At 37.6% G+C, this 24985-nt stretch overlaps 1 protein-coding gene across 1 annotated transcript in view; it reads left to right on the plus strand.

The window, feature by feature from the left end:
- Nucleotides 1-14080: 14080 nt before the first annotated feature.
- Nucleotides 14081-24985, plus strand: part of TTN (titin) — a 274932-nt gene continuing 264027 nt past the window's right edge. The window contains exons 1-6 of the mRNA XM_081579499.1: nt 14081-14292; nt 16485-16588; nt 18859-19062; nt 20487-20774; nt 21241-21326; nt 21421-21665. Coding sequence (XP_081435625.1) covers nt 16498-16588; nt 18859-19062; nt 20487-20774; nt 21241-21326; nt 21421-21665 — 914 coding nt within the window. The 5' untranslated portion in view covers nt 14081-14292; nt 16485-16497. The remainder of the gene's footprint in view (nt 14293-16484; nt 16589-18858; nt 19063-20486; nt 20775-21240; nt 21327-21420; nt 21666-24985) is intronic.

Consider the following 24985-nt stretch of genomic DNA (forward strand, 5'->3'; position numbering starts at 1 on the left):
ATATGCAGCAATAATCTTTACTGTAGAAAACACAAAGAATATAGATAAGCAAAAAATAAGAATATCAAATTAACCCATAATCTGCCACTCAAGAGACAATTATTATTAGCATTTTAGTATTTATATTTCCAGGCTTTTTGCTGGACATGCATGCATACACACATACACACACAGGTGTTATAGCTAGCTGTAAACATATAGATCATCAGTTCTCTCCAGCCAAAGACTATCAGGAGCATATCCAGAGTTAAACATTTTGGGCTTATTGCTTGTTGTAATAACCGTAGGGAAGGGAAGCTCAGGGCATCTCAGTAGCAGGGAGTTTGAAGGGACTTATGATAGGGTTTGGGCTTATGTTAGGTGACTTTGAGGAATTTTAAGGAAATAGGGCCTTGCTGTAGATTGGAGGCAAAGATAAGTCTATGTTTGGGTATCTTAATAAATGTTATCTATAGGGCAGGAATAATGAATAGAGATAGAAGGTACAAACTGGTAAAGAAGCACCAGTCACTCATATTAGCTAGGATAGATTTCTGTGTCATTTTTGTGTCTTGGACAACGTTCATGCTTGTGTTCAGACAAGGTGATGGAGTGGTTTTGCTGTTGTCTTGACCCATCATGGTCCCAGAATGTTTGTGTTAATGTTCTGTGATCTTGTTTACATTCAACAGGAGGACACAGATTGAGCTGGGAGTGCCCAGCCAGCTTCTTGATATCAGGGCCTGCTTTCTTCTCTTTCAAAGTTTAGAGAGTTTTGAAACTTACAGAGGATTTTATACTTGATACTCTTTTAACCTGTAATGGGTATAGTTTCTGTAGGGTTAATTATTCTGTTTTCTTCCTCTCGGCTCCCACAAGCATCTCCAGCCCATACCACACTCTACCTACATGGATGGAAGGAGATGAAGGTTCACATGCAGTTGATAGTGTTTTTTCATTTTGGCCAAGATGAAAAGAACTTGCTAAAGATAATACTTAACTGCTAATGCTTTAGCTTTTTATGGTATTCTATTCTATAGAATATAGATATATTTGGTTTTTTATTTTTTTGTCTTTTTTTTTTTATGGCCTCACCGCACAACTTATGGGATCTTAGTTCACCAACTAGGGATCAAACTCATGCCCTATGCAGTGGAAGCAAGGAGTCTTAAGCACTGGATTGCCAGGGAAGTCCCTGCTTTAGTTTTTTAAATGGGGGCATAAACATTTGCCTAGGGGGTGCAATGGTAAAGAACTGCCTGTCAATATAGGAGACTCAGGAGACAAGGGTTCGATCCCTCGGTCGGGAAGAGCCCCTCAAGCAGGAAATGGCAACCCAATCCAGCATTCTTGCCTGGAAGATTCCATGGACAGAAGAGCCTGGCTGGCTACAGTCCATAGGGTTGCAAAGAGCTGGACACAACTGAGCACGCACGCACGTAACATTTAACACTAAGGTCCACAGTGAAAGTCAAAAGCTGAGAGGTGTTTTGCTCCTGGTAGGGAGCCAGGGAGCAGCAGCCAGGGAGGTCTGACTTCCTAACCCACTACAACCTCATTTCCTTAAAATGAATCTCAGGTTTCAGAGAAAGTCATTCACCACATAGTCATCGATGTATTTCTCTGATAAAGTTATTCATTTCTTCAAGAAATATGTCACTGCATACTGTATTAGTTTGCTGTGGTGACTGTAACACAGTACCACAGACTGCATGGCTTAATAGAAATTAACTTTCTCACAGTCCTAGAGGCTACACATTTGAGATAAATGTGTCCGCATTGTTGGTTTCTTCTGAAGCCTTACTCTTTGGCTTATCATCTTCTTCCCACATCTTCACATGATCTTTCCTCAGTGTACATATCTCAATCTCCTCTTCTTACCAAGATACTTAATGACCTCACTGTTACTTAATTACCTCTTTGAAGACTCCAGCTACAGTCACATTTTGAGGTACTCAGGGTAACGATTTCATCACAGGAAAGGGAGGGGCACACAATTCAGCTCATAACAAATGCCCATGATGTGTCACCACTGCCCTAGGCAGTGTCCCTCACCTGTGCTGGTCAAAGTCAGAATAGGAGCCGGAAAGTCAAGAGTGGAAGATGGTGGATGCGGTCAGTAGCCCAAGTGATGCAAGGTTTCCAAGGGTTGCTGAAGATTTAAATAAAATAAGTGATGTGAAATGTGTACTGTGTATTTGTAGTATTTGGATTTTGGTGTGGAATTTAGATTGGAGGTAGACAAGAATACTAAAGAGCTAATCCAATAGCACAGTGAGGAATAAGGCACTGAGGATGGCAGTGGCCACAGAACTCTAAAGGTTCAGGATGTATTTAGGTGGTAGAATTAAAGGAATATATTGACCTCTCAGAAGCAGATATGAGGGAGAAAGAAGAATTGGAAACAATTCCCAGTGCTCTAACTTGGGTGATTGGATAGACTGTGGCATGATTAACTCAGATGGGAAAATTCAGAGATACGTAGACTCATAAGGAGTTCAGCATTGGTGATACCCAGTAGATGGTGAAATGTGAATGTGCAGCTTGTGTGGAGATGAGAGCGCCAGAGACATCATTTTGAAGTCATCAAGATGCAGTCGAAGCCTTGAACGGAGATGAGTTGACACAAGGAAAGCACAAAGAGTAAGAAGAGACAGAAACGGAGAAAAAGCAGCACTTAAGAAGAGGCGGGAGGAAGAATGCTCACCGAGGCAGGAGTGTGTTGGAGATTCTCCAGTGAGACTGGCACCTTGCAATTCAAGTTTGGAGAGATTCTTAGAGGAGGAAGTGCAAACGTTGATAGGTGAAATGGTGAAAGTGATGGAATGCATGAAAATCTTAGTTCTTCATTGATAAAATGTCCTATTAAAGAATCTGAGGACAAAGGAAGACACAGTCTGAGAACCAGTTCAAGGTCAGTGTTATGAACTAATTGATTTTTCAATCACTTGACATACATAGTTTTCCTGTGAGTGGATTTTATTTGAAGTTCTATACATCATATATTACTGCACATTATAAAAATACATTATTTTTTAAAGTACTCATTGCAACCTGCCAGGGATGCATCAGGAATTAATAACTCATGACAACCAAAAATGTCACATATAAGTAAAAAATGATCCTTGGACTTAGAAATAAGAAATGCCCTAGATATTTTGACTTGAGTATCATCAGAAGAATGATGAGAAAAGCAGCTAACGAGGTTCAGAAATGAATAGGAAATGAAGAAATGGACCTAGGAATAAACCCAGATATAAATTAAATGATGAGAAAATGTATATAATGTGTTAACTATCAGAGGTGACACAAAATAGGGACAGAGCTTCAATTAATGCAGATTGCTGTTATAGTTGGAGCTGTTACTGGAAGGGAAAAGAGACTGGCACCCACAAGGCATTGCAGAGTCATGGGAAGGTCTGTGTCTTTTATTATTTGTTAGTTTTTAAAACAAGCAAGACCATAATATACTTAACAGCTAAGAGGCAGAAGCTACTAAAAAGAAATGGTTAAACATATCATATGGATAAGCAGAGACAAGAGGGGAAGGATCCAGAATATTTATCTAGACATGAAGAGGAAGAGGTTATTTCCCTGTGAGCCTGGAGCAGCAAAGATAAGCATATGTATGTTTATGAGACAAATGTTTGGGCTTTGCCCTTGATGACAGTGTTTATAAGGGATGTAGCTTCAACTTGTCTATGGATATTGGAAAAGAAGCAATGCCACAGAGAAGAGACCTAGCGAGAGCAAGACGCGAAGCACAGCTATAGGGTCAAAGTGCTGGCATGGGAAAGGAGGGAATGTCATTCAAGACCTGGTGGACAGAGGCTGTGTGGCTAAGGTGTGGAAAAGGCCTTCCAAATAGTAACAGTAACCAATACACTATGTTCTGTGATGTGAACAAAGGCTCTTTAACAACTATGATAATGAATTAAAAACCAGCTATAAAATTTAAAAAGTAAATGAAAACTTATAAAGTATAGTTAATAAACAGTAAAATAAAAATTCTCACTATGAAGAAGTATTCTCATTTTACAGAGAAGAAACCAAGCTTCAGTGATTAATTCAAAGTCATTTTCCTAATAACTTGCACATCTGAGATTTGAGTTGAAGTCTGTCTGCTCCAGAAGCTGTGCTGTCCATCCTTCCCTCTGCTGTTATCACACGTGGACGTTGGAGTCCCTCGGGGCAGCCGCAGGGCTTACAGAAGTAGTGCTAATGTCCTTAATGAAGGTAGAAGAATGACCTGAAAGTCTGGAGGAGAAGAGTAGAAAGAGGTGGTCAAAGAACCTTAGCTTCAAAGGCAAAGCAGACTATGTACATGAGTCAAAATGTAACGTGTAGAGGTGGTGATGGGAAGCTGAGGAGACCCAGAACATGGCTGAGTGGACACTAAGCAGTTTCTACCAGGTGAGCCCACAAGGAAAGCAGCATCCTCTAGGGAGACCCGCATTTCAGGTATAGCAAGGAGCTGAGAGAGCACTCTGAAAAGACCGATTATGCAGAATGTTTACAATGGAATGGAGGTTCTAAACAGCCATTCAAGAGAGGCAGACAGAGCACCAATAGCAAAGAAAGATTTTTTCAGAAGGCTTATTTCCTACTCAACTGTCTTATTTATGTCAGCTATGGGATGATGGTCCAAACAGCTTTTTGTCAGTGTTTAAGTTTTCTTTGCTGTTTATAAAAGTAATTCAGGCTCCTTGTGCCCAGATAACATAGCTTATGCTTCAATACACAGGGCCTCTTTGCCTCTTTTTTCCCCCACATAGGTGTGATTTCCCTTGTTTAGTCTTCTTCAGCTTTTGGTGGCCTTCATACATAGAAAAGCAGTTTAATGGATATTTTTCATGGAGAAAGTTTTTTGTTTATTATTTGTTTTGATTTTATTGACTAGATTTTATATTTTTTAATTTTATTTTTTAATTTCACAACTGGTTTTGGATAAACTACCATGATAGTAATTAGAGGGTTTTTTTTTTAAACAAAAGTATTAAATGCTCATGGTGAAAATACAAACCCTTCAGGCAGGTGTAAAGGAAAACCTGAAAGTTTTTCATCCTTGATATGAGACAACTAGATTGAAGGCAGGAGGAGAAGGGGACAACAGAGGATGGTATGGTTGGATGGCATCACCGACTTGATGGACATGAGTTTGAGCAAGCTCTAGGAGTTGGTGATGGACAGGGAGGCCTGGCGTGCTACAGTCCATGAGGTTGCAAAGAGTCGGACACGACTGAGCCACTGAACTGAATTGAGGCCCAACTATCTAAAGGAAATCGCTCTTAACAGATTTTTAGTATCATCCCAAAAGTTTGCTATAGAGTCTCATCAAACAAATATTTAATGAGCAACTTCTACCTAGTACAGCACTGGGTCAGAAGTCAGGGATTTAAAGGCCAACTAAACAGATTCTGTTGCTTAAAAAAAATTTATAGAATTTATAGCCCCGTGGAAGAATCAGGAGAAAATTAAGGAAACATTAAAACATACAAACAACAACAAGCAAATAAGAACTATGACTGAAATAAAGATTGCTATGGACAAAAATAATATGCATTTTATATTGTTTTGGAACTTGCTTTTCATCTACTGCCTTAGCCATCTTTGTGGGGCAATATGGTTCTAACTCACTATCTGTAGTTACTGGATGATATTCTTATCATGGTTATATGATCTAGCATTCAACCATTCCCTTGTTGATCAATGTTCAGGTTGTTTCCAATATTTTTCCACTTAAAACATTACTAAAATAATCATCTTTATACTCATACATCTATGTTTTGAAGCATTTGACCCTTTTCTGACACATGTATGCAAATATTTCCCTCCATCTTTGGAATTTGACTAGGGTAGATCGTGCCATCCAATTATTTACTTGGTGACTCATCCAGGTCTCTGAGTTTCCAGTCTTGCTTAAGATAGTCTGTCCAACCTGAGAAGTTCCACAAGTATTTTTCTTTGTGTAGTTATTTTATTATGATCTTTTCACTTTTAAATATTTAATCCATTTGAGATTTATGTTACATGGTATGAGGTGCTTTCTTCTGAATAAATATTCAATTATATCAGCACCATGGTCAACTGAACCATCATAGATTCATTCCTCAGGTTTCCCTGGATCTATTTCTGGATACTCTATTCTATTTAATAATTTATTTTTATATTGCTATGCCAATACCTGGCAGTTTGCTATAGTTTTATAGTAAGGTGTAATTTCTGATAAAGCAGTTTCTGTTTTCACTAGTTTTCTTTTCCCAGGGCTACCAAATGGTCTACTGTATCAATATAAAAACTCCCTATTGGCAGACATAAGTTTCCCGTTTATATTTCCTACTACAAATTTCTAAAACAACTCTTTTTTTCCATCATTTAATATATTTCTATGTGGCAAAAATAGAAAACAAAAACCACAAATTAATGTGTGTCTGATCTGCTATCGGCCCACTTATTAGTAGGTGACACTGTCATACATAGCTGTATTATAAACAATTGAAATTCACATTTTCCCAAAATTAACTGCCATGATTCTGTAGTGTTATTCACAATGTGTCAAACCCACAAATGTTCAACATTCAATGCCATGAACCTACGTAAACAATTTTCACCCCACTGGATTTATTTTACTGGTATGCACAGCCTTCTGACCCTTAGAATTTCAAGGATCAAATGCTTTAACTGACTAATCCTTTTAACATCTTTTTCTAGTGGTAATTCCTGCTCATACCCACTGCCAAATATTATACCCACTGCCAAATATTAACGCCTAAAATCTTTAAACAAAACTCTTAGAAACAGAGATATGAGGCAGACAACTTGGCTGGTTCTAATATTGACATGTGACATTGCTTCATCTTCAAAGCCCTTTTGTGTCACTAACTCATGAAAAACAATGTGTAACTAGAACCTTTAGCCTTCTCCTACAGCAGCAGATTCTCACTCTGAAAGAGAGATTTGCATTCCATGCTGACTTCCCCAGGGTGTTTGCTTGCCTCTTACACATGTACAAAGAGAAGATCTACTCAACGCCTCTAAGGACTGTTCTACGTCAACAGTCTGCAATCAAAGAGCATGATTATTGAATTGGATTTGCTTACAAAAATGCAAATAACTTGGTAAAGTAGTAACTGTTGTTAGTGCCAGTGAAACAATGTGGGAAACTTTGCAACAGGGAATGTGAACTTTGTTTAAAAAAAATACTCTTAAAAATAATGTTAATCACTTGTCAATCAAACACACAGACAACCAGGATCCTAGCCAGAGTACTCCTAGCTTTCAGTGTCAATGCCTATCAAAGGAACACCTAAGAGGTGGTATTAATAGTTACCAAAGATCTTTTGGATATTATAAATCCTACTCATGGGTCAAGAGGTAGAGCCCCATTTCCATGCTTTTCTTTTTTTTAAACTTGCCCTATAGCTCCTCTATGCCTCATTCAGTTTCATCTAGTGAGTTACCTTTTAGTGTTATGTCCTTGACTTTCATTAAAAGCTTCTACCAAAAATATCAACTTATAAATCAGTTCACTACATCTGCAAAAGATATATTATTAAATACTTTATGTTCTATATATCACTCAATACCCTCTCTGTAAAGTTGTACCTCATAAATTTTTAAAATTCAGTGTTAACAAAATTGCACTTCCCCAAAGAATTGGTATGCTTCCCTCTCTAGACTGAAAATCATGTCTCTTTATTCTTTAACTTTTAGGAAGTTCACCATCAAATGTGAAGATCATCTATAGTAAGTAGAGTTGCCTTTTTGGTATGTGAGCTTATGTTCTTTGACATGGTTTTAGTTTTCTACTCTGTTTTTATTTTCTCTGAAAGGCATTCTTCATTTCTGTTTCTTTTTGACATATTTTACCTGATTTTGCTGAAAGGCCTCAATTATGGGGGGGGGGGGGGATGGATGAAATGTAAAGTTTCTGGCCCAAGTTATTCTCTCCATGAGGAGTTCTGCTTTTATTGCACCTTTCAGTGGCCTCCTCCATCTCTGGGTTCCTGAGCACTTAGTATCTTTATCAGTCATTTTTGGCTCTTCCTTCCACTGTCTTTCCTTGAATTGTTACATAGCTCTCTTGTCTTTCCAATTAGTAAGGGAAGGATATTACCCTTTCCATAGCCTCCATAGTTCTTGGTATATGGAAGACCCTCAGAAATAACTTGAGAAGAAAAGATATGTGAGAGAGGAAGGGAGGAAGAGAAAAGGAACAGAATAAAACTCGGAAGTTAATGTAAAAAATACACAAGCCTGTCAAGTTAAGGAATAAGTCTATTGGAAATGGAAACAATTATCTAGTAATAAGGTAAAGGCTTGGTAGGTTTAGCTTGAAGTTGGAAGAGTTTTATTATTTTTTAAACGTTATTTTATTGAAGTATAATACAATGTGTTACTTTCTGCTGTACAGCAAAATGATTCAGTCATACATACATACCTTTCATATTCTTTTTCATTATGGTTTGTTACAGGATATTGAATATAGTTCCCTATGCTATATAGTAGGACCTGTCCTTTATCCATTCTGGATATAATAGTTTGCATTTGCTAATCCCAAACTCCGGATCCATCTCTCTTCCAACCACTATTGCAACCACAAGTCGGTTCTCTCTGTCTGTGAGTAACTGTTTCTGTTTCATAGAAAGAGTTCATTTGTGTCATATTTTGGATTCCACATGTGATATTATATGGTATCTGTAAGAAATTTTTATTGTTGTCTCTATATAAGTAGTAGAGTCAGGCAGGAAGCACGTGCAACTCTGTAGCATAACTGAAGAGAGTTGAGTCAAGGGACTATTACAAGGTGTAGGCAGGTTTGTGAGCACTAACCATGGATGGTGAAGAGTCCTGGGAAAAGCCCAGCTAAAAACCCACGGGAAAGGAGCAGTTACCAGAAGCCAAAGAGTTTACCTGTAGGAAAGCGGTCCCCAATAAGAGCATGGTCACAATTAGGACAGGGCCAAACTACAGCCAGACAAGGAGGGAGCCAAAGGAATACTTACCCCAAACTCTCTCCTGCCAGTACATCCCATAGGACGGAAGGATGTGGGCAGTGGATGCAAGGGCAGCCAAAGAATATTCAGCATCCTGCCCTTTGCTTTCACAGTAAGGCTTACTTCAGAAGGACTCGATGTTTATCATTAGGTGAGAAAATGTGGGTGGAGGGGATGGTATCTGACTCGGAATTTAAAATAGATAGGGTAAAGCAGAGGTAAAAAACCTACATCTCTTCAACAGACATACAAACACTTCAGAATTCCAAAAGAACATAAATCATCATTTAAGGCTCAAAGGGTCTTTCAAATACTTCAAAGCTCACTTTTATTTTTGAGATAGTAGAGATGCCCTCGGAGAAGGCAATGGCACCCCACTCCAGTACTCTCGCCTGGAAAATCCCATGGATGGAGGAGCCCGGTAGGCTCCAGTCCATGGGGTCGCAAAGAGTCGGACACGACTGAGCGACTTCACTTTCACTTTTCCTTTCATGCACTGGAGAAGGAAATGGCAACCCACTCCAGTGTTCTTGCCTGGAGAATCCCAGGGACGGGAGAGCCTGGTGGGCTGCCGTCTATGGGGTCGCACAAGGTGGGACACAATTGAAGCGACTTAGCAGCAGCAGCAGCAGCAGAGATGCCTTAGGGGTCATTTTTAGGTTTTTGTCCCACACAGGCTCTTTTACTTTTGGAGAATCCATCCCTTAAATATCAACCATATTTAAAAATGAAAAATAATAGATGTTTATCACATGCCTACAAAAAAAGACATGTTAACTAGTCAACTGCAGAGCTAACATGTCTTTTTTTTTGTAGGCATGTGATAAACATTATTTTTCATTTTTGCAAAGTTTTTTGGAACAAAACTTTTTTTTCATCTCCAAAGACATTTTTGGCCCCCAAAGAGCCTTTAATCCTTAGGTCTGTGCCTGCAGTAGTTACTGGATAAAATAAGCTTATCTCTTTTTGGTGTATGTAAAGCTTATTATTTGACAATAATATCATCACCAGTGAGCATCTGCTTGTGGTTGCATTTGATCTGGTTTAAGGTTTACTGTGCCAAGGTCCCAGAAATCCAGCTTATTTCTTCTTTAAGATACCAGTAGTTCTCGAGTTTTGCTTTAATTCCACATATAAATGTCATGTCACCTGCTGAGGTTCTTCAGGGAAAGACATGATGTGTTTCTATGAGCTAATCTTTAGATTTTTCAAAGATTCCTTGGAGAACACTATTCTGGATATTCAGCTGGGTAGATAATGGATTAAATGAATATTACCAAGCACAGAAATGATTTTCTTTTATGTCATGCTTGGCAGCAGCAAACAAACTAAATGCTTATAATCTGTCACATTCTCACTGTCCTAGACACTGTCTTGTTCATTCTGTCATTTAATCTTCCCCCAAAACCCTTTGAAGTAGATATTATAATCCCCAATTTACAACTGACAAATCTGAGACTCTGAGATTCAAGTGAGTTGCCTAAGCCTGCGTAGGGTGAAAGTAAAATGCCACATGTCCCTGGAGTCAGGGCTACCAAGAAACACAAGAACAACTTTTTGATCTTTCTTATTTTGATAGAAGTGTCACACGTGTCTAAAATAAACTTTTTGTACTTAAGGTGCCATTAAATGTGTGAGTGACTATTAGCACACCTGTAAACAATTGTAGAAAGCAGTTAACTCAATCTTACTCCTAAAGCAATTGTAACTGCTACTGCTGCTGCTAAGTCGCTTTCAGTCGTGTCCGACTCTGTGCGACCCCATAGACGGCAGCCCACCAGGCTCCGCCGTCCCTGGGATTCTCCAGGCAAGAATACTGGAGTGGGTTGCCGTTTCCTTCTCCAGTGAAAGCAATTGTAACTAGAGGTAGAAAAATTTGGGACAAAGAGAAGTCTGGAATTTCAGGCAGCACTTCCTTGCTCCCATGTCTCTGCTGTAGCTTTGCCTGCCTTTGTAATTCAAGGACCACAGATCCTAATCCATCAGAATGGGTTGTTTGGGTCAGCACATTCTTTCCTATGCAATTCCTGAATTTGCTTTTCTACTTCCCTATGTAAAAATAGCTCAATGAGAAGCCTATATTTCAACTTTGAAACACTTTATGAGTGGAAGGGACTTTATAGATCTCATATTACTAGATATTACTGTGCTTGCTAAAATGCAGACTCCTTGAGAGCACAGATTCTGTTGCACACATTGCTATAATCACAGTGCTTGAGTTGTGTTTAATACAGTAAGAACACACACACACACAAATTTAATGGATTATAAGAGACATCAATTTTACTCTTTTCTGTCAGAAATGACTCTTATATTAACCTTAAAAACTGTACCCATTTCTCAAATAACCCCCAGTAAGTCCTTCCTTTGGTAACTTGTCCTAAAGAGTATAAATAAAGTCTGACAACAACCACAGTTGTGTAGATGGAGATACTACCTGAGTTTTACACACATCCTAGTCTAGGTTTCAGTTGTAGAATACTGAGAATTTATTAGTTTATGTGGACCATAGTGTCCAAAAATACAGGAACCAGAACTTCTTATTGGTCACCACTATTTAACCATCTCCTAGCACAATGCCTGGCGAAAGTCACCGCTCAATAAGCAATGTTTGTTGAGTAAATAAGCAATTATAGAATCCCAAATTATAATAATTTAGTACATTATTCAGCACTGAGCATATAGTTAATTATTTATTGAACTGCCTTGACTATAATGTTCAAAAAGAGAATCACCCCATGCATTCCAAAACTAAGTAGGCATTATATTTGAATTATCAGCTGTTTTGGATTATCTTTGGGACTCCTCTCCACTGTTAGGGTGATAAATTAGGAGCTTACTGCATCAATAAGCTCCCCAAATCTGAGTAGTGTTTAGTTTCCACTGGGATAGCTTACTATATTACAACTATGGAAGATTTAATTTTAAAACTAATGCTTACCATAATACCATGTGTTGTCCACTGTTGTTCACTAATCCAATAACATGGCCTCTTCCCAGAGTAGTGAATTAGCTCTTTACTTACTGGTCTCTTCTTCCTTTCCTTTCCTTCTTTTATTCCTTTCTTCTTAGCTCTGAATGTCACATAAAGATGGAAATGCCAAAAGGCAAGTATCTTGGTAATGCTGCAAAGTCTAAAAACATCCAAGAACAGTGAATAGATAAGCAGCTTTGGAGAACACTTGACCTTATGTCTATAATATATATGATCCACTTTCCCTGCTCTTGAACTCTCAGTTTTGCACCAGGTCAAAATGACATAAACTTCAAGATTCTATGTATCCACTCCCTCTAATTCCTATAAGAATTAAAGTGGTTTGATTTTGGTTCTAATAAACCTAACAACACATTAACATGCTTCACATTAGGTCAAGTGAATCTAAGAGTGCATATACATACACAGATTCACCATACATACACGTGCACAAACACATTTTAAATAGATAACCAGCTGGTGAACCCTGCAAATCAGAAAGATCACATGACATTTCAAGTCTTGCTTTGCTTTGTTACTGGCCAGTTGCCTGTAACACAGTCTGTAATTGAGAATTATTTTTATGATATGTAACATGAAACTAGTTGTTTCTGAATAAAGAAGTCAAACAGGATTTTGGCAGATAGAGTCTATAGTGGGAAAAGTAATACCGACAATATGCATATCACTGCTTAAGAAAATAAGACAAATGTTTCAATATGTCACCTTGTCTATATAACTATATTACATAAGTTGTTCAGTATATTTTAGTGCTGTTTTGTGTTAATAAGTTAAAGTGTGTTAGTCACTCAGTCATGTACGACTCTTTGTGATCCAGTGGACTGTAGACCACCAGGCTCCTCTGTCCATGGAATTCTCCAGATCAGAACACTGGAGTAGGTAGCCATTCCCTTCTGTAAGGGATCTTCCCAGCCCAAAGACTGAACCTGGGTGTCCTGCATTGCAGGCAGATTCTTTACTTTCTGAGCCACCAGGGAAGCCCTGTTAATAAGTTAATCACAACTCAGGAAGTTGAAAAATCTGATGCATGGCCTTCCACAGCAGGGGACATTTTAATTACAGACATAAACTTAACTTAAAATTTAAAATTTTAGTCTATTTTACTAAGAAAAATCTCTTATTATCAACAAGACAATTTTCTTCCCTCTTAGTGAAACTTTACAAATCTCTCAGCTGAACTATTATAAAGCTCTTTTGGTATGCTCTTTTGTATTTGAAATATCTCTTGCTTGAAATTAAATTCAGTCTTAAAATAGCAACTATATCATCTCCTAACTACTTCCCATTAGTAACAGCAAACTCCAGAGATTAGTAAGGCAGCTTTCATGTGCCTGAAAAAGAATACTATGGATGATTTAAACAAAATACTTGGCTACTCAGTAAGGATCAGTGCATGTATATTTGTAAATATTAATGCCAGGAAAAAAAAGGAATCTGAAAAAAGAAATCATTACACTGTATAGGCTAAGTTTAAGCCAAGTTCAGATTTTGTCTTTCAACTGTTATTTCTTGCAGGGCTGTAAAACACAGCTCATTAACACTGGCCTAACTCTGCAAAACACAAGTAGATTCTGGAGAAGATAGATAGCATAAATTAACTCTCTTCATTGCTGAGGTTTTTAGACACTGATTCTTAAAAAAAAAAAAAAAAAAAGTGAACTCTTATGCATGAGATAGACTCCCTCATCTGTTTGTGATGATTGACAGGTCCATTTGGTTGATTGTAAGGGGGAAGGGAACAGGCACCAGACCTGACTCAGGGCAGAGCCCTCAGGTTTGGAACTGTTTTGTATAATTGCCCGCAAGTGTTTTCTATTGTTAAAAATTCTCCTCAGACTCGTATTTTCAGATAGTAGCATGGGCGACAAGGGCTCTTCCCCAAGCCTCAACAGAGTTATTCTTTAAGTACGGTTGTTTCCTTGGTAAAGCCCCTTTTGAGATGCTAAACTTAGCACTGCCAATCAGAAGAACAGGTGGTCAGCGCCACTACCAAATAGGCCCCGCTCCCATCATGCTTTCCTCGGACAGCCAATCAGCCAGCGCCCTGCCCTGAGATGTGGGGCTGTCAGCAGATCTGGCAAATATAAGACCCGGCCCGCCCCTGGCTCTTGAGCAGTCGTGCATTCCCACCCTCGCCTCGGGTGTAGGGATTGCATAGAAAAAGCAAAACTACACAGTCTTGACTGTGTAGTTTTGTTTTTAGGTTAGAGGCTCACCGATTCATGTTGGAGATGGTCGAAAAAACCAACTCTAAATAGGACGTCGTTTCAGAAGCAACCTTGGGCTTAGTCCCACCCTTTTTGGGCACTCCTGAGAAATCAGGTGAGCAGCATCTTTTCTTTCTTATTAGTAGAGTCCCGTCCTTATTAGTTTCTAGTTCCCTACTAGCTTTGTGTGCTCAATGCCTATAAAGGTGTTTGTCGGACTGCTTGGTGCTGGTTCTGATTCACTCTTGCTTTTTAACTTCTGTTTTAAAATATGTGAACGCTTTTCTTTAAAAAGTTCAGTGTTTTAGCATATCGACAGTTAGTGATTCAAATTGTTTAAAAGCATTTAATTCTAAAAGTATTAAAAGTCGGGGTCTGAAATGATGTAAAATGTTTGCTTCTTTTAGACTTTTTTTTTGTTGAGAATGTTCAAGGTTATATTACTCAGTGATAAAGCGAGACACACCAAGAATAGCTCTGATAAAATGCATGTGGTATCAGCTACACCCTGATGACTTTTTAAGGGAATCAACTGCTGAGGTATCAGTTGCAGGACGGTGACAGAACACTTGCCTGCTGTCAGTCATCTGCTGAAGAGTTTATTTTGGGAGCATGACATTTTAGATGCATACCTTCAGCCCTAATTAGACAAAGGTCTCTCAAGAGCAAGTGCTAAAGCAACAAATTTACCTAAATGATGGGAAAAGAAGAACCATCTAGGCCAGTTAATTGCAATATATCTAAAAATTTTGAAAACAAGAAAAGCTATCTGTTTTCTAAAACACTCAGAATTTCATTATGTGTTTTAATTTAACTCATTATCAAATTATATGATATTAAATAAATGTTGAGGTTAAGGGCAAGAAATAGTGTTTTAGAGACTTATTTCAAATTATGCCTTGATTTCTCATCTTCCTGAAATTAGATGACTAACTGTGAATGCCTATAAATATATAGGTATATAAATGGTGCAAGAATACAGCTATTTTTAGAAGATGCACTCACTTGGAAACAGAAAAAGTTAGCCACAAAAATATTGTTTTTGTGTCCTACAGATATATGCTATGCTAAGGAATTCTTGGCAACAGTTAAAAAAAAAACCCTTTTGGATATTATCAGAATTTTTCAAATATAAATGTTATTATCTCAGAATTCTAGTTTTATTTTCTTTTTAACTTAAGTAAAAAGTAACAAGAAGGTAATTATGACTAGAAAAATTATTGCTCCATAAGCTTTTAATTAATACAGAATTGTATGAACACTAGTAGTGAAACAGTTGACAGCTGAGAATCTGCTTTTTATGTCAGAATAGTGGAATAGTGACATTGAATAAGAAGGTATTTATGCATCAGAAAAATTCTTCTCATGATCTCTAAAACTGATAAGCAAAATATTTTCTTCCACTTAACAAGAGAATTTAACTGCCAGTTTCATGTTATTTTCTTTGATTTTTTTAATATTTGTGCTATAAAAGTATAGGTGCTTTCACTTTAGCTACACTTCACACCAGCCTTCCCTTTTTGCATTCTGGACATTTGTTCTTTATTAAGAACTCAAGTTAGTATTTTTCAGATCTGTAATAAATTTTGGCATACTAAGTTAAATTTAAACTTTGTGAATATTTACTTCAGCTGTAGCAACATTTTTAGTGAGCAATTACAATATGAAGAAATATTAAGAAATAAAAAGCACTGTATGCTGTGTACAGAGGGTTTGTGCTTAGTTGACAAAGCTTTCCAAAACTTTTCAAATAAGGAAAGAAATTATAAAGTTTAAACTTTTAGTTTTGGTTACTATTTTAAACATTCACCTGGATTACTTAAATTTGTAATGCCTGAATCTTGTCAACTTTGTAAATAACAGTGAGTGAAAAATACTGGAAGGAAGGACATTTTAAAAAAATAATTCCTTCAGACATTGATGGGATGCAAAGATTCATTTTACCCTTTTGACACATTTCTTTTATTATTTGTCATGATCCCTAGTTGCCTCCAGCTTTCCCTTTCTCCTGACTCTCTCCCAGGTTTCCCACCTTTGGTAAGACTGAATATCCCTCTTTGACCACTAGCATACATTCCTTGCTCTGCTTGCTTCAATTTTTTCCCTCCATCTCCTGTTAGACTTGCTACTCCGTTAAGCTGCAAATCAACTCAGAAGCCAAATTCAAGCCACAAAAGAGAACACTCTGGGCCCACAGATGATCTGAGAAGCAACCCATTTGGAAAATGTGTGTTTCTGCCATCGACAGAGCAGCTCCAGAATGGCCCTTAGTTGTGACCCTCTAACTTCTTTTCTCTTCCTTTCCAGAGTGCCTGAAAAGATGACAACTCAAGCACCGACGTTTACGCAGCCGTTACAAAGCGTTGTGGTACTGGAGGGTAGTACCGCAACCTTTGAGGCTCACATTAGTGGTAAGCTCACTCATCCACATGTTCCTCTGTCTCCTCTGCCTCCTCTCTGTTAACTTTTTTGTAGGACTCAACATTAAGTCTAAGCCCTGCTTTCACTTTGTGAAATTGGCCCAACTCTATGGAAGGGTCATTATAAGAGTATACCATTCCCAGAGTGCTGACAAAATCTGACAGTATAATGGTTTGAAAATGTTTTATTCATATTTATAATTCCACAAAGCAAAATAATTAGCATTGGATTAAAGCTGTTGTCAGAATCCAGCTTCTGAGTAGGACCAAATTTGGTCATTCTATATTTGGATTCAGCTGCAGAGCCAGACTGGAAGCCAAGTACACCAGACTGATAGGGGCCAGTCCTGGAGCTACCGGGCGAGTAGCCTGGTGCTGACTGTTCGTGTCCCTGAGCCTCTGTGGTTTCATATGGAAAATCACAAGACAACTGACTTCTCCCAAAGGCAGAACTTTCAATGATGAGCTAACTCCAAAGTATTTCATTCTTTTATTCTCAATCTTTAAGTGACTCTAGTCAGTGAAAAGATTTTCCAGTCATTTTAAAATGACACTCCAAAATAATATATGCCACTCGTTTCATATATTAAAGAGAAACAAACACTAACCCTAGAATTATATTTAATAGAAAGTTCTTTTGTCTCATTGTTCCCCCTTCTTTTTCTTCTTTATAACTCAGTTAAAGGATGATTTTGAAAATGGAAGATTTCTGGGACCTGTCATCATGTGACAAAATGGTGGTAGTCTATGAACCATATTGTAAATAATCTGAGAATTTTTAATCAACATTTTCTCCTTTTGTAGTATTATAATTGGTTATGTAAGATTATATGAATTAATTAAAAGTTGATGCTTGATGCACCTCCATGGTGCATGGTTCCTCTTTTTTTTTTTTAACTTTATGGCTTATAATAAAGATATAAAATAAGATTTCCTTTTCCTTTCTCTTTCCACATTTTGTTTTCTATTATGTGCCAATCTTATTCATAACTGGGTAACACTATTTTACAGTACACAAATATCATATGTGATATTTTGACATAATATCATATGATTTGACATAACTATCATAATCATTCTTCAGTTTCTATTGTATATGTATATAGAGACCCATTCAGTTCTTCCCATACGTGACAAACTCTGACTGACTGCCAAATAATTTACTTATTCATCTTGTAACACTCAGTGACTCTTAAACAAGCAGATCACATATGGCTTCATTGGGAAGTTCACCTGCTTGTAGAGTAATGGAATCTGGCTTCCCCATAGCTTCTTGTTCCTTCATACTTTATGCTAATAGAATTCTTAGGAAAACACCACTGAAAATATTGGACACCCATGAATTCGTCAAATCAACTATTCACTCGGCCACAGTGGGAGATTGACTAATGTAAAGACAACAAAATAAACTTTCTCTTGCTCACCTTCACTTCCTCAGTTGAAAGAGTTAGATCACCGGCCTTCATACCAAAGGCAGAATAAACCATGCTCTGAATTTGCCTCATGCTTCTGAATGCAGAATTTTAGTATATTTAAAACATCCAACCGAGTACCTGTAGTCCCTCGCGCCACGATCCATGGTGGGTGAAGAGAATTGTCCTTTTCTACCTACGACTCCAAGTATCCATGTCGTTCTGAAAGACTGGGTTCAGCTTCCTCTCTTCCTGTGTGAGCATGGCATTTCTCCTGAAGTGTGTTTGAAAGGCAGGAGAGGTCAGGCAGACTGTGTCCCCATAACCACAGGGGAGGTAAAGAGATAATCGTGTCCTTTTGTGCTTTTTAGGCTGAACTTGCAGATCCCTTTGCTGCTTTTGTTCTTTATTTGTTTTTGAAGAGGACAGCAGTCACTTTTTTTCTCAGAATTTCCTTGGCTCTTCACTTTAATAAATCTCTTTTATGATTTTAATGATGTCTATTAAATTGCCTTAGATAGACCCCTGGGCAGGAGGGCGGGTGATGGCAGTTCTAGGCCTCTCTGTGCCACTGCCCGCTGAGGGACCTTGGAAGAATCATTGAGATTTTTTTGGCCTCAGTTTCCTCCCCTGTAAAGTGAAGGTGCTGGCCTCTGTGTGAACCCACAGACCTTCCTAATGGTCTGCAACTTTGTACTTTTATCACACAGCTGTCAAATTTTCACTGTCATTGAATAGCATAACACTCTGGATAGCTTTTATGGTTTAAGATAAGGGAGTGAACATAACGGGACAGAATAGAGGACTTGGCAGTGCCCCAAACATAAAGATGAATTCTTTGTTTCCTAGGTTTCCCAGTTCCTGAGGTGAGCTGGTTTAGGGATGGCCAGGTGATTTCTACTTCCACTCTGCCCGGCGTGCAGATCTCCTTTAGCGATGGCCGCGCTAGACTGACGATCCCCGCCGTGACAAAAGCCAACAGTGGACGATACTCCCTGAGAGCCACCAATGGATCTGGACAAGCGACTAGTACTGCTGAGCTTCTCGTGACAGGTAGGCAGGAGGGGACCTGCCCATCCCCTGAAACACGCCTCCCAGAAGGCATCTCCAGGATCTGGGGTGGGGGTTGTCCACCAAGAACTAGTGAGCACAAGTAGCTGGAATCCAGAGAAGGGCTCATTGGATGCTGCATTGACAGCAAAGTTGTTTGTCTTGTGGAATTTAATTTTCCTCAAAAAGTGGCTGAGAACTACTTCCTTTATGCATTTATCAAGCACCTAAAAGTATACTAAGGAAATGTTAAAAATTGTGTTTCTGAGCAAGTAGAAAGGCTTGGAGTCTTGTGTACACGCCTACTAAGGAAATATGCATATCTCCAAGAATTCCCACTTTAACAGGTGCCTATGATTCTGACACTAGTGGTCCACAGACTACCCATTTAAGAAGTATTGCTCTAGGCTATGATGTTTAATAATTCTTCATTTACTTTCCATTTCTAAAATAATTGCACTGTAAGCATAGAAAAAGGGCAAATTCTTGTTTATGATTCAAGTGCATGACACAGTTTCCCCATAAAAGTTACCACCCAATCTTTATGGCCTCTGTCATTTTGTCTATCCTTTACTTTGTAAGACATTAATACACAGAACATTACATTACTTTACATATCTTTCATGAACTGCATAACATTACATATGTTTATCCAATAAACTGTGTTTAGCACTGTTTAAGTATAGGGCTATCATTGACCAAAACAGAAGGAACATCAGGTATGAACTTTAACTTTTATCCAGAATATTCAGAAGGGACAATGCACAAGGTTGACAGCATCTGCTATTGTTTATTACTCAAAAACATGTCAAAATTAATCCCACTCACCCTTCACATTTATTTTATTAAAAACTTCCAACATAATTTTAAAAATCTGCTTTCTGTAGCATAACTAACATTAAAGCATGTCATTATTTGGATTAACATTTTAAATGCAAGTAAATATTTGAGTTATTTGAATATTGATTAAGTTGGAACCAATTGAGGATTTTATATTTAAATTAAAATGTAGTGATTCTGTAAGTTATAGGTATATCCAGCAAACCAACCATTGGAATTTATTTTAATGCAACCTGCTGAAATATGTAGTTACCTTAACATATTAAAAAGTGCTAGATGTGAAGTTGGGAGTAACTGATGGAAAAATTCTCTAAAAACATTGTAACATGATAACATTTTAAAAATGTGGTGACCTAGAACAGCTAAACTAAACAAAGCCGTAAAGTATGGCGGTGGGTGCCCTCTGCCACCTCCTGGCTCCTCCCTTGCTGTCATCTGATGGATGAGCTGGGCTCAAGGACAGCCAAGGATGTTTGAGTCAGTGAGTCATGGCCTGGTTTCGGAAACAGAGCTGTGATTACTTAAAAATAGCTTGCTGGGAGTACCCTGATTGGCACTGGTCCTGATTTTCTTCCCTTCTGCTGCAGCGGAGACAGCGCCACCCAACTTCACTCAACGGCTGCAGAGCATGACTGTGAGACAAGGAAGCCAAGTGCGACTCCAAGTGAGAGTGACTGGAATCCCTACACCTGTGGTGAAGTTCTACCGGGACGGAGCCGAAATCCAGAGCTCCCTCGATTTTCAAATTTCACAAGAAGGCGAACTCTACAGCTTACTGATTGCAGAAGCATACCCAGAAGACTCCGGCACCTATTCAGTAAATGCCACCAATAGCGTTGGAAGAGCTACTTCCACTGCCGAATTACTGGTTCAAGGTATGCCCTGGAGGTTGAGGAACAGGAGGTGGGAGAGGGGACATTCAGGACTGAGTGGGACCAGGGATCCACCTGCCTCCCCTCTGAGGTCATGGAATACTGTGAGCTGAAATCAAAGCTGGCTTTTCAACACCCATGAAAAGGAGGAGTTAAGAATCATTAAAGCAATCTGTAATTTTTAACGCCACTAGAAACTGGAAAGTATTTCAATTAAGTCATCTACATTTTCAAATTATTGGCAAATAATGAAATTTTTAAAAAGGATTCTAAGTAAACTCATATCTAATAATAAATATTTTCTTTGTTTAAACCTAACTTCTATTTATACAAAATCCAAATCTTACTGCAGTTTTCCCCATTGGGATACCTAGAAAATCCTATTGACTTTGTAGTCAGAATTAACATAACCCCTTTAAAACTGGGTCCTTGTGCTCCCTCCTAAATATTTGTCTTTCCCTTCCTACAGGTGAAGAAGTAGTACCCGCTAAAAGGACAAAGACAATTGTTTCGACTGCTCAGATTTCAGAAACACGACAAACTCGAATTGAAAAGGTTTTCTTTAAATATATACTGTATATACTGCCTTTTAAATTGTTGCTTCACCAACTATTTCTCCTCACCATGGTCTTTGTTTTTCTCTTTGCAGAAGATTGAGGCCCACTTTGATGCCAGATCAATTGCAGCAGTTGAGATGGTTATAGATGGTGCCGCTGGGCAACAGCTGCCGCATAAAACACCTCCCAGGATACCTCCTAAACCAAAATCAAGGTCTCCCACACCACCATCCATTGCTGCCAAAGCACAGTTGGCTCGACAGCAGTCCCCATCGCCGATAAGACACTCCCCTTCCCCTGTCAGACATGTGCGGGCACCGACTCCATCTCCGGTCAGGTAAGGCTTTTTAAAAGAGATCAGGTCATTATGCATTTTAAAATTAGGCTTAATTCAATAAGAAGAGATATAAAAGGAAGGAATAATGAATGTTGTGTGTGATAAAAAGAGTTAAACCAAAAAGATACTGTTTATGATCTTCACAAATCTTTACCGTCCACGGGTAAATTGGAAAACTTTCTAAGCTCTAATTCTACATTCTTATTTGTATGCCATTCAGTATCTGCTCCAGGAGCTAAGAGAAAGCACAGTGAGATGACAAGAGCACAGAATTGAAGGCTGGAAGCCCTGTGTTCAGTATTCTTGATCACCAGCTAAAATGTGACTTACAGAATAGTTGTAATAATAAAATATTAATATATACTGACCAGTTTCTCTGTCAGACATTTGATTGCACTCTGTGTATATTATCTCATTAAATAATCATAGCAACCTCTAAGAAGTATCACCCCTAATTTTTTAAATAGGTGACCAGTAGTTAAAGAAGTTTAAAGAAGTTAAATTGCTTAAGGTCTTAGTCATGTCATTTGTAAATTATAGAGAATGATAGTAAGAATGATCTCAAGATGTGAGGGTTCAATGAGATAATTAGTTGAAGGTATCTTCTAAATATGAATTATACAAATGTTCTTATGCTCTAATAGTAAAACCTTCTAAATATTTTGCATGTGCTTATGTTATTTCATCTAGAATATAAGCTGGATTTCTTTGCTTAGTTAATAGGGAGATATTTTAGAAAGTAAGCATGTATCATCAGAACTCAGAAACTATATAAGCAAGTGTAAACTATCCATAGCAAATTTGAACTTTTGGGATTTAGCTTAACATGCTGAGGTTTTGTTGTTTTTTTTTTAATATGATAAACTAGTAAAAGGGGAAAGTTTTGTGTTTTGTTTTTTTTTTTTAAAAAACAGTGTTTCTTGACCAATTTAAAATTTTTTAAATGTAGAGAAAGTTCCTGTGCCAAGAAAACTTTTAAAGAAAGAATAAGTTAATAGTTGATTCAAAAAATATTCAAACTTATTGTAACATTACTATCATCAAAAAATGTGACAGTGGTAAATAAATAGAATATACATGGGAAGCGGAACAGAGGATCCAAAAATTAATCCAGGTACCCAGGAAATTCAATTTTTAATCCATGTGACTTTTCAGTTCAGTGGGGAAAAGAATATTTTGTGTTACAAAGAATGCTGGCCCAATTAGCTATCCATTTGGGAGAAAACAAATGTAAACCTGTATCTCTCACCATTTACAAAATAAGTCTCATGTTGACCATGGAGCTAAATTTTTTAAAAATTAAAAAACAAATGAGAATAAAATTTGAGAAAACATTTGTTGGGCAGAGCTTTTAAAAATAGATGTACAGATTCAACTACATAAAAACAAAAATTTGTATATGGCAAAACTAAAATCATTGCTACACCAAATAGTGCATTTGTTAAAAAAAAATGTAAGGGTACCTCTTCCTCAAGATATGTCATTGCCTCTACCATAAAATATTAAAGCAAACATACAATACTTGCAGTGTGAATAGTACAAGTGTAGAAACCATGCATAACCTACACAACTGTACATGTCAATGCTGTCTAAGACCCCATAAGAAATAAGCAAATACAAACAGTAGATCTTGGGGAAAATATTTGCAACATTTCATGGCAAAGCTCTAATATGCCAGATGTATCAAGAACTTCCACAAACTAATTATTAAAGAAAAAACAAGCAACACAAATGAAAAAAGTGGAAAATAACAAACATTTTGTACCAGAGGCAATGTCAATGTCCAGCAAACATATGGGAAAATGCTAGATATTTTCCCGTCTTTATTATAGTGCCCACTTTAAAAATTAAAGATACTGATAAATACTAATATGAAGCCTTGGCCAAAAACCTCAGTTTTAAAAATTTGTCTGGCTATGAAGTTTTAAAAGTGTTCTGTTTCAAGCTAACTCCAAGTTTGCACACCACAAAATCATAAGACAGGTCAAACGTGATTTCGGGGTGGGGGGGGCGAATAACAACCTCACCATATATTTAATCCAAGCCCAAGAGTCATTTAGAATTACAGAGTTTCCCTGATTCTGTGGAGCATTTTTGACTGTCTTAGAAGTACTGAGAATTCATTAATAGCAATTCCAATTATTTAGCCCCCCAAATTTACTTTAAAATGATTAAGAAATTAAAATGTCAATTTCTGGAGAAAATAATAGTTATCCAGGATGGACAATTTCCTGAATCTTGATTTTTGTTGTAAAGTAAGGCAAACATATTTCACTGAATAAGGTGCATTATATCTCGCTGTGACCAGATGATTATTTTTTTTATTGTAAGAGCAGAAATAAGCACTTTCCTATAATGACTAAAATTACACTGATTTTCACAGTTACAGGCTTACCTGCAACCTGCTGCTAATCATTTATGTCATGCTAATCATGTCTTTAAGTCTATTTGAATTAGACCCATTTTACCAGGTACAGCAAGAACAAGACATAGGTCGAAAATTGGAAATACATGTCACTTTGCATTTCTTCAATTAGTGTAAACCCTACATTATTCTAAACTGGTCTTTGTTATGTTCAAAGGCAGTCACTTTCAAAATAGAGACATGTTCCCCTAGATCTCCCTTTTGTTGATTACAACTCCATTTATAAAATGTAAATTGATTTTCACCCAAAAAACCCTTCTTCAAGAAAATGATTAAGCATTTCTTCATGAAACAGGTCAATATTGTAATGTACTGTTGATTTACTCTAAAATTTGGAGTAGATATCAACTGTACCTTGAGCCTTAATTAGAATAATTGTTTTATTTATGATCGATATAAGTTAAATACCCTATGTAATGTCAGAATGCATTTATAAACATGTTTCCTGTATGCAGAAGTAGTTAAATGCAATGATAAGGCAATACTGCCACCTAGAGGGAAAAGTATATTAAACCCTATCAATTAAAAATTAAATTATGAAAAGTTTCATCTTAAAATAGTTGACTGATGCCTGGAATTATTATTGTCAATTAAATGCTGTCTTTTTTTTTGACTGTAGATAGCTTTATTCAGTACCCATATTCTTGAGCTGATGCTGTTGCATTTTGAACACAAATAAAAAATGATGAAAACTGTTTTGGAAGAAACTATCAGTTTAACCAAAAACTATATAATCCTTACTTTAGTCACTAAGTTGTGTCTGACTCTATGCAACCCCATGGACTGTAGCCAGCCAGGCTCCTCTGTCCATGGGATTTCTCAGGCAAGAATACTGGAATGGGTTGCCATTTCCTTTTCCAGGGGATCTTCTCAACCCAAGGATTGAACCCGAGTC

The sequence above is a fragment of the Giraffa tippelskirchi genome, chromosome 3 (assembly GCF_054371585.1).
Source record: "Giraffa tippelskirchi isolate mGirTip1 chromosome 3, T2T-mGirTip1v1.2.pri, whole genome shotgun sequence".
Taxonomy (NCBI): Eukaryota; Metazoa; Chordata; class Mammalia; order Artiodactyla; family Giraffidae; genus Giraffa; species Giraffa tippelskirchi.